This window comes from Mus pahari, chromosome 13, assembly GCF_900095145.1.
Source record: "Mus pahari chromosome 13, PAHARI_EIJ_v1.1, whole genome shotgun sequence".
In the NCBI taxonomy this organism is placed as follows: Eukaryota; Metazoa; Chordata; class Mammalia; order Rodentia; family Muridae; genus Mus; species Mus pahari.
In genome coordinates this window covers 56075164-56089714 of record NC_034602.1, presented here as the reverse complement: position 1 = coordinate 56089714, position 14551 = coordinate 56075164, and the positions used below count along the sequence as shown (strand labels likewise).

At 40.6% G+C, this 14551-nt stretch overlaps 1 protein-coding gene across 1 annotated transcript in view; it reads left to right on the top strand.

Annotated features, from left to right (window-relative positions):
* The first annotated feature begins 1311 nt into the window (after positions 1 to 1311).
* The window catches only part of Tmem156 (transmembrane protein 156), a 29544-nt gene continuing 16304 nt past the window's right edge, over positions 1312 to 14551 (top strand). Inside the window, exons 1-2 of the mRNA XM_029545426.1 lie at positions 1312 to 1453; positions 12521 to 12790. Of these exons, the coding sequence (XP_029401286.1) occupies positions 1366 to 1453; positions 12521 to 12790 (358 nt within the window). The 5' untranslated portion in view covers positions 1312 to 1365. The remainder of the gene's footprint in view (positions 1454 to 12520; positions 12791 to 14551) is intronic.

The following is a 14551-nucleotide window of genomic DNA, read 5'->3' as shown; positions in this document are numbered from 1 at the left end:
CGCATACAATTCCCAGCACCAGGAGTGGGTTACATCGTTTTGAATTATTGGCCAAAGGGATCCCATAGACCCCCACAAACATAGCAGGGTATTGCTATTGGTTCTCCTCCACGACTGGACCATAAGACCCTACTGCTGAAGACTACAAATACTTATAGAGTATCAAGGGGTCCAGATGGTCCTTAAGTGGAAACTTCACTCCTACTGGCTAGTGTTCACTTAATAATCCTTAATGATGTTCTTAAAATAAAGTATACGCTTGGGAATTCTGTTCCTATTTCGACTGCTCAGGTCTTAAAATCCTCTTACTGAGGATTCCCATGTGTATGTAAATCATAGTATCCAGTGGGAAGAGAAATCAGTTCATTCTTGGTGCATGTACCCAGTCTAATCTTTGTCCCTTCCCTCCCCACCCACCTGTTGTTCCATAAAGCCTAGGAGTGTGTGAGAGAGAACAAAAGAGAGGGTCAGCAGAAAGGACTGGTTACAAAGATGCCACAATGAGCAAGGAGCAAAGGGTACATTTGCTCCAAGTACAAATTGAAATACTGGATACATTTTATTGTAACCAGAGGAGGCTTGGGGGTGGGGTTGGGGTGATGGGGCAGTGGAAATGCTAATTACCTTCATTATCTAAGTAAGAACGTTTGCTTGCTATGTACGCTGTATTCATATAGTTACCCCCATCCTTCATTTACACTCTAAAACAAATGTTTTTTTTCTTTTGCAAGGAGAACAAGAATGTGGATTGCATCATAGTAAATGCTGCTTATAGACTTAATATTAACAAGTTCCATTCGGCCACTTGCAGAGACAGCAGTAAAGCAGAATCCCAAATTTTCATAAGCCTCTTGTTTATGCTCATATCTTGCACTGTTTACTGTCTTCCAAACACCAGAACCCAGCACAGTATCTGGCTTTCAGAGAGATTATCATTTGCTAAGTAAATGAGTGAACAATGTTTATAAACCAGGGTGGCACTGACATTCGTCCTTTGGGTTTTTGGTTATTATGTTGTAGGTTTACATGTACAATGATGTTCTTACACATTGGTAAACATGAGAAACAGATTCAAATCTGGATGAAGCCAGACCCCCTTTGTTTCTTAAGACCATTTCTTCATCTTTCTTGTTTATCAGTTAGTGAAACAGTTCTTGTTAGAGGGTGGCTTTATTAGGCAAAGTGACTCAAAATGAAGAAGTCTCAGTCCTGGGTAACTTTTTTTTTTTTTTTTTTTCAGTCAGACCCAAACGGAAGTGAGTATGAGGTGAATCTCAGGAACTTGAAGTAGAGCCGAGATGAGAAGCAGGAAGCAACATAGTATCAAGCTACCGATGGAAACACGTTTGTGTCATGTGAGTAGACATGACAGAGAAAGCTTTCCTTAAATTATTTGTGGCAATAGTGATCACCTTCATTTTAGTCCTGCCAGAATTTTTCAAGACACCAAAAGGTAAGTAAATCATTGCAATCCAGCTGTCCTTTCTTACTTTAGAGTACATTGTCAGCTAGTGGTGACAGACGAGATCTTTTTTGGGTGTATGCTGCATGAGCTGAAGTTCAGTGAGTGAACAGCCTTTAAGTAAAATGAGATACCAATTTTTAGTTGCCTGTTTTCTAGCATAGTGGCTTTAGGACTTAGTTATGGTTACAATTGAAAATGTAAAGAAATATGTAAAGTCTGATTTTAGATTCCAGACACAGGACTTAAGAGAATACCATTTTATGAGTTTGTTCTTTGAAACTGTTTCCTTCTTTCAAAATAATCATACAGCTGCTTTTCTATTCTGGAGCTACTTACTAAGGGAACGGACATTTATTTATTTTAAAATGAGCCATTTGATCACAAGGTGAGGCTAATAATTTACTGTTGATTTTAGAAAAATAGGAGTAAATTTTAGTATTTTTAATATACAGTAAAAACCAGATGGGTACAAATATAGGCAGGTATGTGTGTGTTTGCAAGCATTGGGAACAAGGCAAAACCCATTCTGAGAGCCCTTCAAAGAATTTTTATATGGTTGTTGAAACTTCAGGGTAGAGAAACAAAAAAATAAGGAAATTTAAATTATTTTTATATATTATTAGAAGATTGGAAAACATGTTATTGTGGATGTTTAAGGGATAATTGTGCTCATTAACCTTTAATAAGAAGGTTTTAAAAACCCACTGTTCTATTACTAAATAGAAGTCATATAAATTTACTAAAACTAGAGAAAAACTTATATTTGATATCTTGCTGCAATGAATATTTATTGTCAAATATATGCAAAGATATGTATTCAGATAAAAATACTTTTGCTAATTATATTTTATGACATACTGCAATGATTATTTAATGTCACATATTAAATGATGCTAAGCAGTCAGATAAAAATATTTTTGCTAAATAAACACTGTAACTGCAATTTCTACGAATAATCGAATTTAAATTTTTTTCTTTTGGTTTGGTATATGTATGTATATATAGCACGAATAGTGTGTATTTTTGATGCTTATTTTCACCCGCTGAAAATGTGTCCTAAAGAAAATAGAATAAAGACAAGTTATTTTTAAGATATTTTGGGCTGAGAGAAGCAACATGTTTTCAGCTATCTAAGCTAAGCTGGGCCTTTTCTGTGTTTATATTCCTGTTACTTTGACCACTTAGTTTAAATCTAATGAATATCAGGTGATTGGCACATACTGTCAGTGCTTTAAGATTCTATTAAGGATTGTGAGAAGGAGGGAAAAGACAGAGGCATTGTTCTTTTGACCAGTAGTTCTTGCTAGAGGTGACAACAGAAGACCAGTGTGGCCCAGGGAAATTCAGAGAGGTGCATGGTGGGCATCTCAGTGGGCCTTTGATTTTGTAAGTAGAAGAATTTGTTTTTTTGTTTGTTTGTTTGGTTGGTTGGTTGACTTGGTTTGTTTTTCAAAATCCACTTCAGCTGAACTTATCTGGCTCGAGAGCTGGTCTGTTCTTCATGTTGATAAGTGCCATTTATGAGATTTGTTTTCTCAGCTGCCGCTGTTTCGCTGCTTGTCCTAAACTAGAAAGAACCGCTTCTGTTTTCTGGTTGGAGAACAGCATTGACAGTTGTTTCCATTCTTTAGGATGATGAAATTATTTGGCTATTTTGTTTCAAAGGATCCTTACTGTGGAACAGCAAACAAAACTGCAAACCGTTGTCTTCTCCTGATGTCCTTCAGTGGTGGAAGGAATTTTGCTCAAAGCCATCATAAAGTGTTGATTATTGGGTTACTGTTTCGCACATGTAATAGTATAATAATTATGCCTTATAATGGTTTATGGATCATCAGGATTATTGCTATAACCTCAACATGTGTGACCTTACATTGATTAAGGGGATGTGGATTTAACTATTTTGTTACTTAATTTGAGGCAGGGGTGGGGGGTGGGGTGCGGGCAAAGTCTCCATACATAGCCCTGACTGTCCTGGCCACCCTGGTCTTGAACTCACACAAATCTGGCTGCCTCTGGCTCCCAAGTGCTGGAATTAAAGGTGTGTGTCACCATACCTGGCGATTAATGTTAGTTTTCAATCCCAGTATGAGTTAGGTTTTGAAATGAATTGAATGGTCAATCAGTGAATCCCATAAAGAGTCTGGTACAATTAGAAGATGAAGTGAGATCATTCTCAAAGCAGAGAAGTGAATTTTAAGACTCTCAGGGCTAAGTGAGGCCTGCCAGGTGTTTTCTTCCTTCAGATTATATTGCCTTTAATTCTTAAATGAATATGACAAAATTATTTGACTTCTAAATTACTTACCGATACCTGGTTTTTGCCATGTTAAATAAACTCAGAAAGAATCTCAAGGTGAATCAATGTATACATCAGGTTTAATAGATTTGGTTTCAAAGCAATAAACTCTCTAAATCCCCAAATTGAAAAGACAGCATCGTATCTGATCATATTTTATCAAGAATACATCCAAATCTTTGAATAATTATTATCAGGAATCTTCCGTTGTTACAATTATGTAGCATTAGCTACTTGGTCTAATTTTAAGAATGGGAGCTTCTTAGATATTGCTTGCCACTAAAGAGGGGGGCACTGGCAAGATAACCTATTGCCCAACAATGATCTGAAGCCCCCAGTTATTTTAGAAGGTATCCAGAACACAGCAGTTGATGAACAGCCTGACCCATTTCAATTGCTTGTAGAGAACGGAAATACTGATTCCATTTCTTACAACTGAGGAAGCAAGGTTGCTCCCAACGACGAAATCACCGAGTTGCTTTTGTTGGATGAAACCTTAAGATGGAGACTCAGGAGGCTGGAGAGGTAGCTCAGTGCTCAAAAGCACCGGCTACATTCCTAGAGGGTCTGGGCTCAATTCTCAGCACTGCATGGCAGCTCACAACAGTGTAACTCCAGACCCAGGGGATCCTACACTGTCTGCCGGGCTGCACAGCCACCAGGCATGCACATGGTGCACAGAAACACACGCAGACAAAATACACATGTAAAATTTGAGAGGGAGACTCAGTTAAACCCTAGATAGATCCCAGTGGTCTTTAACTTATTCTTTCACTTATCCATGGTGTTTCTCTGTGTTGGGAAGTTAAGGCTTACAAATGGAAAGTCAAGTCTCTCTTAAGGGGTTTTTCCATCATGAAGAGGACCAGTGGTGGTGCAATGACGTACAACCCCATAAAGAGTAAAATGGGATGTGGAAGGAGTTATGAGAACAGTAATGTTGTTTCCAGGACTATGCTGGGAGGTTTCCTCTGTTCTCAGTTGCCAAAAAAATAATAACTTGGCAGAGTTCAAATAATCCCCCACTATTCTTCTTGCTCCAGAAGCACTTTCTAAGAGAAGTCATGATTCTTATTGATTTTCAAATAAAATGTTCGCATATCAATATCTTAAAACTTTACAGAGAGGAGACATGGTGTGGGGCATTACAGAGTCTGGCAGCAAGCAGGACAAGAGCAGGGCAGATGGGTACACTGCGAGTCTCATGCCCAGATGTTTTGATGTTGCTCACTTTGAAGAGTCAAACTCGCACAAGATAGGTTCATTGGCTTTCATTTCTCTTCCCTGTCACACTTTCTGGTGGAAATGGTAGTGTAATGAGCAGTAAACAGAGGCAAACCAAGGACGAAGGACTTTCCTTGGGAATTATAGGTAGGAAAAACCCTCCTAAACTCTGCAATGTATCTCCACTGTGTTTATGTCTCTATTACAAAGGCAGAGTATTGACACAGTTGCAATGAATGAATGAAATGTCCTTGTTTTCAAACTCTGGGCACTTTACTTTCTTCTTATTGACTCCTTCATAAAAATTTAATCAATATCCCTAATAAGGTTTAGGACATATGACTACTTAAATTTTGAGCTGGCAGAGGTCAAATTGTCTTACCCAAAATGCTCTCAAGTGATTCTCCCACTTCAGCCTCCCAAGTACTGGGCCTATGGGTGCTAGTCACTGCATCTGGCTCATTTAAAGTGTGTGTGTGTGTGTGTGGGGGGGGTGTAGCACATGTAGCAGCTAGAGGTCAAGCATCTTTCTCTATTGCTTCCACCGTAATTATTTTAGGCAGTATCTTTCATTGAACCAGAACTTATGAACTGGCTTGACTGGTTCCTGGTAACCTCTATGGATCTGCCTGTTTCCAACCCCCAATCTTAGGGTTACAGATGTGTGCCACCATGTCTGTTATTTTTAAGTGTGCTGGGGACTCAAAGTCATGTCCTCGAGCTCGTGTAGCAGGCACTTCAATGACTGAGCCTTCTCCCTAGACCTCTGACTCAACATTTGTAGAAACTCTTAACAAATACGTGCATCTACATATACCAGGCACGGTGCTAAATATTTTTTATGCGGATCTCATTTTTAATTGATTCAATATTCAACTAATCTACTGGGAATGTAGTTCAGTGGTAGAACAAGTGTTTGGCAGGTAGAAAGCTCTAGGTTTGATCTTGGGTAGCTGCAGGCTCATGAGCAGATGGGAGCGCTCTACCTTGACCTCCTGCCTTGCCGAGAGTGCTGGGATTGCTGACAAGCACCGCCATGGCAGGCTTTGGCACAAGTTCAGAGAAGCCAAACTGGGGCCGTCAGTCTTGTTTGGTAACACGGTCACCTACTGAGTCATCACCTTAGCTCTACTTTTAGTTTCTTGAGAAACCGCCACACAAATTTCCAAAGTGGCGGTACCGGTTTATACTCCCACTGGGAGTGCGTAAGGCTTTCTCTCTCACGGAGTCTGCACAGCACTTGTTATCATTCGTTCTCTTGATGGAGGGCAAGCCACTCTGGCTGCGCTAAGATGGAGCCTCAACATGGCTTAACCCTGTATTTTCTGATGGCTGGTGGTGTTGAACACAAATGTTTATTGGTCATTAGATATTCTTCTGTTCTAAAACTCTCTGTCAAATACATTTACATTTTTATTGGTTGGATTTGTGTGTGTGTGTGTGTGTGTGTGTGTGTGTTTAGTTTCTTCAGTTCTCTACAGATTCTGCATATTTATCCTCATGTTAACTGTATAATGACAAAGCTTCTTCTATTCTGCAGGCTGTCTGTTTATTCTGCTATGCAGGAGCTTTTCAACGTCACACAGTCGGGATATCCTGTGGCTGGGTTCTAGGAAGGGTCCTCTAGATACAGGTGTCTAGTTCCCCTGAATTTTCATGGGGCAGAAAGGAAGCAAGTTATCTGGTTTTATAGAGCACAATTCCTATTCTTTTGAATTCTACTCTCATGAATTAATTACCCCATAGACACCACCTCCAAATATCATCATATTGAGACTTGAGTTCACTAGATGAGTTGTAAGGGGATACAAACAGTACATTGAGTTGGTTATTTAATTTTATGACAGTGCCAAACAGTTTCCCCAAAAGATTATATTAGCACTGTTCCTAGTAGCAAAAATACTATATAGTGAGCTTTCACTGAGGATCATGAAGCTGCACATAGAATACATAGACTCTTATATAATCCATATGTTCCTTACAAAGTCTACTGACAGCTTGCTAACTGAAAAATAATTAAAGCATTAGGGAAATAAGACTGGAGTAGTTATCTGGCAAGCAATGGGGAAAATGTCTGGTTGTGGGGAAATTTTTGTTTGTTTGTTTGTTTCACCTTGGACGAAGTGAGGGGGAAGACCTTATCGAGAGTTTATACATATCTGCCATAACTTGGATACAGAGGTCTATTGTGTGCAAGGTATAAAAAGTTCAATGCAAGAAATAAACTGAAGGCATTTTGGATCAATGGTGCCATTAGACACACAGCAGAGGCAAATACCAATATTCTGTGGAGGAAGTAAAAAAAAACTTCAAACCAGTCCTCAAATAACTCCCAAATAAAATACCAAATAAAATAAGCTATTAACAAAACATCATAAAACACATGTAGACTCAACAGATGAGAATCAACAGAAACAACAGACACCAGAACCAGATCTTGAAAGAATATTATATTACACCTATTAATAATTAATGTATTATACATAAATACTTAATTGTTTCAGTACATAAGAGGAGCCTTCAAAATTATAAATAATAGAAGCATATGTTTGGATCTTTATTTCATATCACATATGGAGCCAACTCAAAACACATTTAAAAGCATTGTAAGATCCAAGACTGTCAAACTGTTACAAGAAAAAGATTCTTGATTTGTTGGTCCCTACAATGACTTTCAGAAATGTCATCAAAAGCAGAAGGAACAAAGATTTTAAGATAGACAAACAGAATTGCATCAGACTAAAACAAACAGACAAACAAACAAACAAACAAAAAGAATCTAAGCAACAATCAACACAGCTGTGGACAAGAGAAGATATTTTTAAGACACAGTGTAACAGCTATAGTCACCAGTTTGACTACCACATTGTAACCACAATTAACACACAACTTTCCATCTTCCCCGAAAGTTCTCTCTTGCCCCAACCCATAAGAACCCTTCCACTGCCAAGCATTGTGCATTTTCCTAAATCTCATATAAATGAAACCATGTGATGCACAGTCACCTGTGTGGCTTATTCGACTGCACAAAAACGCCATTGTGATCCATCCATGTTGTTTCTTATAGTTTCTTCTGTTTGTGCCGAGTGCTATTCCATCATATGCCAGAGGTTGTTTTTAGATTCACTATTTGCTGGAAATGTGGATTGTTTTCAGTTCTTGGCTCTTACAACATTGGCAAGCTACCATAAAACTCATGTGCAGGTAAAATAGAAGCATCTGATCATGTGGATGTTTTTATTTGTGTGTGTAAATTCCTAGGAGTGAGGTTTGGGGACCATATGGTAAGTATATATTTAACTTATAGGAACATGAAATCTGTTCCCCAATGTAGTTGTGCTGTTTTGCATTCCTATCAGGAATGTATGATGTAACACTTCAAAGCATCATTAGTTTGAACCGCTAAAAATGGAACAACCCAAATGTTAACTGTCAGAAAATAGATAAATTATATAATATATTCATTCATAAGACCCAACAATTTAACTACAGTTGTGCAAAGCCAAGATGACCACAACATATTAAGGAAAAGGAGTAAGTCACAGAAGAACACATATGGTAATGCTATGCATCTGTGGGCTTCTAAGATGTGCTGAGATGTAGGGGCTGCTGAGAATGCTTCAAAGGTGTTGGCAACAGCCCACTTCTTAATCTGTGGAGATGAATACTAATATTTGCCTATTTTCATTCTCCTTGCCCCCAGATAGGGTTTCTTTGGGTAGCCCTGGCTGTTCTGGAATTCACTCTGCAGACCAGGGTGGCCTTGAACTCAGAGATCTGCTTGTCTCTGCCTCATGAGTGCTGGGACTAAAGGTGTGTGACACCACTGTCTGGTGTTATTTTCATTCTTCAATGGGCACAAAACATCTTGTACAAACATATATATGAGTTGTTCTTACAGTAAAAGTTAAGGAAGGAAAATATAGTTCCTTAGTGTTGTCCTTCGCTTTTCTTTGAAAAGGAGAGAATAATTAGCCTGCACCTTTCTCCAACTCTGTCAGGCGTTTTCCTAACTCTATTTAGTATTCAGCATACTTCCTCAGGGAAGGTGCCAACTTGGTACTGAAGTCATTCTGGGATGCATTTGCATCTCTCAGAGTGGGCAGGTAGAGGTCTGACTCTGGGAATATTAATGGAGGTAGTTAAATTCACAAAGCCCTGGTTATGGAGGTGGGAACACGGCCTGCCCAATGCCTAAAGCTGTTGGGCAGGAGGATTTATTTTTAAAAATTATACCAAGAAAGGCCATGTCCTCTACTTATTCCTTTTCCAATAGAAACCAGATAGTCAAATATAGAGGGTATTCCATCCATTCTGGAAAGCTGAGCTGGCCACTTAATTGAATAAGACTGCAATGTTGACAGCAAAATTGTCTCCCTCTCCTTTCTAGGTCATGTCATAGCAATATAAATTCAGGATGTTGAAAATCTTGCGAGATCAAAGTGCCAGTGAGCAAGATGGAGAGGTGGCACGAAACACAGGCTTCATGTGTTTTAGTAATATTGAGAGAATCCTGAGAGCATTCTGTCAGTGTATGCACGGCCCTCCACCTCCTTTGATCATTGCTACTAAACAAAATATTTTTTTAAAGATTTATGTATTTATTTTATATATATGAGTAAACTGTAGCTGTCTTCAGACACAGCTGAAGAGGGTATCAGATCCCACTACAGCTGGTTGTGAGCCACCAGGTGGTTACTGGGAATTGAACTCAGGACCTCTAGAAGAGCAGTCAGTGCTCTGTTACAGTTATGAACTCTTTACAATTTTTACTATAAAATATTTATAACATCATAAGATTTATTTGAATAAAATTCTGTTCCCCTAAGAAAAACCTTTATTAACAATTCAATTTTGAAATTTCTTCACCATTAGAAATTACATGTGAGTTATTTGAGAAATACTTTTAAATACAGAGGGCTAGGACATGAGTGTTTAAATTATTAAATGACAGTGCAAATCACTAGTAATCAGATGCTTATGGAATTACTATTAAAATATAAACTCCATTAATTAAAACCGTTTTTTAATATTAGTCATGAGTTTGGCTTCCTTTTAAGCCCGAACCAAGGTTGAACTAAGAGTAACTATTTTAAAAGTGGAGCGCACTGTGGACTGGAGATCCTAAACTACATTGTAGAGAGGAGGTGAAGAAGCCACAGAGAGGTAGGATTGGCCATGTCAGTTATTTAGCATCTAAAAAAAATAGCTGACTTTGTCTGAGTCACTGGAAGATGTGTTACCTACTCCTTAACTGATCACACTGCTAAATGATTATTCTCAATTATGCAATGAGCTCAGATTTGTTCATATTAATTAAATCACAGGTAAGCCCTAGCCTAGGCAAGGAGGCATTTACTTTTTTTTTTTTTTTTTTTTTTTTTTTGGTTTTTTGAGACAGGGTTTTTCTGTATAGCCCTGGCTGTCCTGGAACTCACTTTGTAGACCAGGCTGGCCTCAAAATCAGAAATCCGCCTGCCTCTGTCTCCCAAGTGCTGGGATTAAAGACATGCGCCACCATGCCTGGGTATTCATTTTTATTTGGTGTGCATTGGTGTTTAGCCTGCATGTCTGTCTGTCTGAGGGTGGAAGACCCTCTGGAACTGAAATTACAGACAATTGCAAGATCCTGTATGGGTGCTGATCAACATGGCCCCTGTGCATTTAATTTTTTTTTTTTTTTTTAAATCTGGAACACAGGATAACATTTAAAACTTTGAAGGCCAGAAGAGGTTGTTGGGTGCCCTGGGAGGGGAATTACAGATGGTTGTGAGCCACTGGGTAGATGCTGTGGGACCTTCAGAAGAGTGGCCAGTACTCTTAACAGCTGAGCCATCTCTCCTGACCCAAATGCCTGTGTTTTTTACACAGTTCATTGTGCTAAGTTAGAGACACATGATACGAAGGAACTGCTCATCCACGGCTGGGAACAAAACAGTCAAGTCTCTTTGTGGTGGATTTGGTTTAATGCTTGTATTATGTTAACTGGGTTCCCAAAATTGCACGAAGATTCCTCCACAAGTAAGACACTGAGGGTTCCCGGCCCCAGTTGGCTTTGATTGGTAAATAAAGTTGCCTGAGGTCAATGACTGGGCAGGGAGACAGAGGAGGGACTTAAGGATTTTCGGGCTTGGGGACCAGGAGAGGAAGGAGGATTTAGAATCACCAGGCTTGAGAGCTGCATAGAGAGAGCGCTCGGGTATCAATTATGTAAGAGTGGGGAAAGAGCGGTCCCAGGGGGCCCCTGATTGGGTCTAGGGTAGCAAAGGTGGAATACAGATTTTAGTAAGTAATAACTCGATTATTGGAGGGGAGGCATTAGCAAGGTGGAAGTTTGAGAGTGGCCTAGTCATTGAGCTGTTTAGAGCATATTAAAATAGAAGGCTGTGTTTGTGTGTCTTCCATTCAGGAACTCGGAACACTGGGGCAGGTAGCGAGGAACTTGCAACAAGCTGCCGGGTGATTTGAGTACAGGATAATCGCCTATGGCAACATCTCTTTGTCTGCTTGCTCTCACTCTTTCCGGCAAGTCCATTCCTTCATTTGAGCCTACTCTTTTGGGGATTCCAACACATACTGAAGATCCACTCTGAGACTCCAGCCCTGTGGACTGAACAACTGCTGGATTCTTAGACTCCCTATCAGTAAACAGACTGTTGATCTAGCAGATTGCAGCCTATAAGATATATATATATTCATTCTATCAGTTTTCTAGAGACTCCTGACTGATACAGAGGGAGCTTTGAGAGTAGAAAGCCCAGACACAGAGGAGAAAGTTCTGTGTCTATACAGATACTGGTGTGCAGAAGACAAGGTGCACGGGCAGCTACCAGGAGTTAGGAGAGAATCAACAAGACTCTTCTAGATTCCCTAAAGCTTACACCCTTCAGGATTTCTAACTACTGACCTTAACATTGAACTTCTGGCCACCCATTCTTATTCTGAAGGGCCAAGGTTATAGTGCTCCTCTCTAGCAGACCTAGGAAACAGAGATGCTGTCCGGGTTTTGGTATCTTTTCTTCAGATCCATGCAATTGACTATTCGAACATACATAGATTCAGACACACTTAAGATGTACCTGTTAATTTTTCCCCAGGGGCTGGAGAGATTGGCTGGTGGTTAAGCACATTTACTGTTCTTGCAGAGGAACCAAGTTCAGTTCCCAGTGCCCATGTCAGGGTGCTCTAACTCCAGTTCCAAGGGTTCCCATGCATTCTTCTTGCCTTCACGGATGCACACGTGTCCTATTATCACACACACACACACACACACACATCCTTTGAAAATGTTTCTAATCACTTCTCTCCATGGATATTTGTTCTCTGAAAATGAACACGGAATGTTGACAAGTTTTAAAAAAAAGAAATGCTTAAAAGGAGTAGATACTGCTTCATGTGAAAACAAAGCCTTGTTCAAGGACTAGCCGTCCTCTGCCGAGGAACTATGAAGAGCTTACTCTGTTTATTCAAATGTCAAACACTCAGGAATCCGCAGCTAGCTAACGAGAGAGTTTTGTTTCGTTTCTCTGCAGAAAGAACCCTCGAGCTCTCCTGTGTGGAAGTGTGTTTCCTGCCTAATTTCACCTATCCGCTTTCTTCCTTCAATTTTTCTTCTGTGGCTTTTCTGCAACCGGCAGAGGAAACACAGACTATTATGGGAATCTCTCCAAATCACTCCAGTTTCCAAAGCTTCGCTGAGGTTTGCCGAGGCATCACAAGTAGATTGCCGATGTGTTCCTTGTGTTTGGTTTGTGAACCCAAAGGAGACTCGGATTTCACGGCCCAGGAACAAACATCAAAAGGTAAACACAAAGGAATAGGCTGACATTTACCAAGTCTAAATTAAGTTGTTCTTGGGGGGGAGGGGGAAAAAGGCAAGCATTCCAGGGCTGGAGAGCTAGCTCAGTGGGTAAAGTGCCTTTTGCCTTATAGTGTAAAGAACTGAGTTTGAACCCCAGAACTCACATAAACACTGGGCGCTGAGGCTGGAGGGATGGCTCAGCATCCACGTGGAGCTGCTCACACCTAGCTGTTACTCTAGTGCTGGGGAATTCCACACACTCTTCAGGCCTCTGCGGGCACTGGCCTGGTGTGTACATGCGTGCACACAGATGAACAATAAATACCAAATAAATATTAAAGAAAAGAAAAAGCTGGCATGCTGGAGAGCCTGCTTGTAACCCCAGAGGTGCCAACGTGGGAAGCAGAGACAGGCAGGTCTCTGGAAACTCACTGGACATATGGCATGCGCTACTTGGTGGAGCTCTAGGCCAGCGACCGACCCTGTCTCAAACAGAAGTCAAACAGCACTTGAGGGACCACACCCAAGGTTGTCTCCTGACCTTCAAAAGCCTGTGCTTGCCGGAGTACACTGCGCCCTGGCCCCCAAGCATTCTGGTTTAACCTCTGGTGACACTGGGACTCAGCGGTGTGGCTTCTAATGAGTGATTTCACAGGGCTTTGTAAACTTGATGAATTTTAGTTTAACCTATTGAAAACAAAATATTCCTTCATAAAATCCATCCAAATGCCAGTGTAATTCACATGTATGTGCTAGCTAAAAGGTCAGCTGGGTGTTCCTTCCAGATAGTGATTGTTTAGAATAAAATTAAAAACAAACAAACAAAACACTTCTAAGTAAATGCTTAGCAGTCACCCACCGGGTATGAGCTGTCTTCTGTCTGGCTCTCCAGTGGGCCTCTGGAGGGCAAGACCTCTGCCTTCTTTGACTACCATATGCCCCTTTCAGCCTCTTGCCTGATGTAACTCACAATAGACGCTCAATAAATACTTGTGGAATGAAGGAAAGAACGAACAAAAGAATATCTGCAGTGCTTAATGGGGCATTGTATATGATCATAGTTAGCTTCGACTATCAAATTGACATATACCTAGTCACATGGGAAGAGGGAATCTCAGCCCAACAATTGCCCAGATAAGATTGGCCTGTAGCCATGTCCGTGAGGCGTTTTCTTAATTACTAGTTGATGTGTTGGGCCTAGCTCACTGTGGGTGGTACAGTCCCTACTTGGGAGGCCTGAGTTATGTAAGAAGGGCAACTGAGCAAGCCAGGGTGAGCCAGCCAGTCTGCTACATTCCTCCACACTCTCTGCTTTAGTCTCTGCTTTGATCTCTAGCCCTGGCATCCCCCAGTGATAGACTGTATCCTGTAAGCTAAATAAACTCAAGTTGCTTTTGGTCATAGTCATGCCTACAATAGAAAGCAATAGAAAGTTAAGAAGAACACGTGTTTTATGAGATCCTCATGTATGATATAGCTAATTGAGCTGAATCAAATTGATCACTGAGAAACCAGGCAGATCATTCACAAATTGTGGAATAGGTTGGTAGCCTCAAGCCTCAATATCATCACCATCATTACCACCACCACCACCACCATCACCACCACCACCACCATCATCACCACTACCACCATCATCACCACCATCACCATCACCACTACCACCACCATCACCACCACCATCATCACCACCATCATCACCACCATCACCACCATCATCACCACTATCACCACCACCACCACCATCACCACCACCACCACC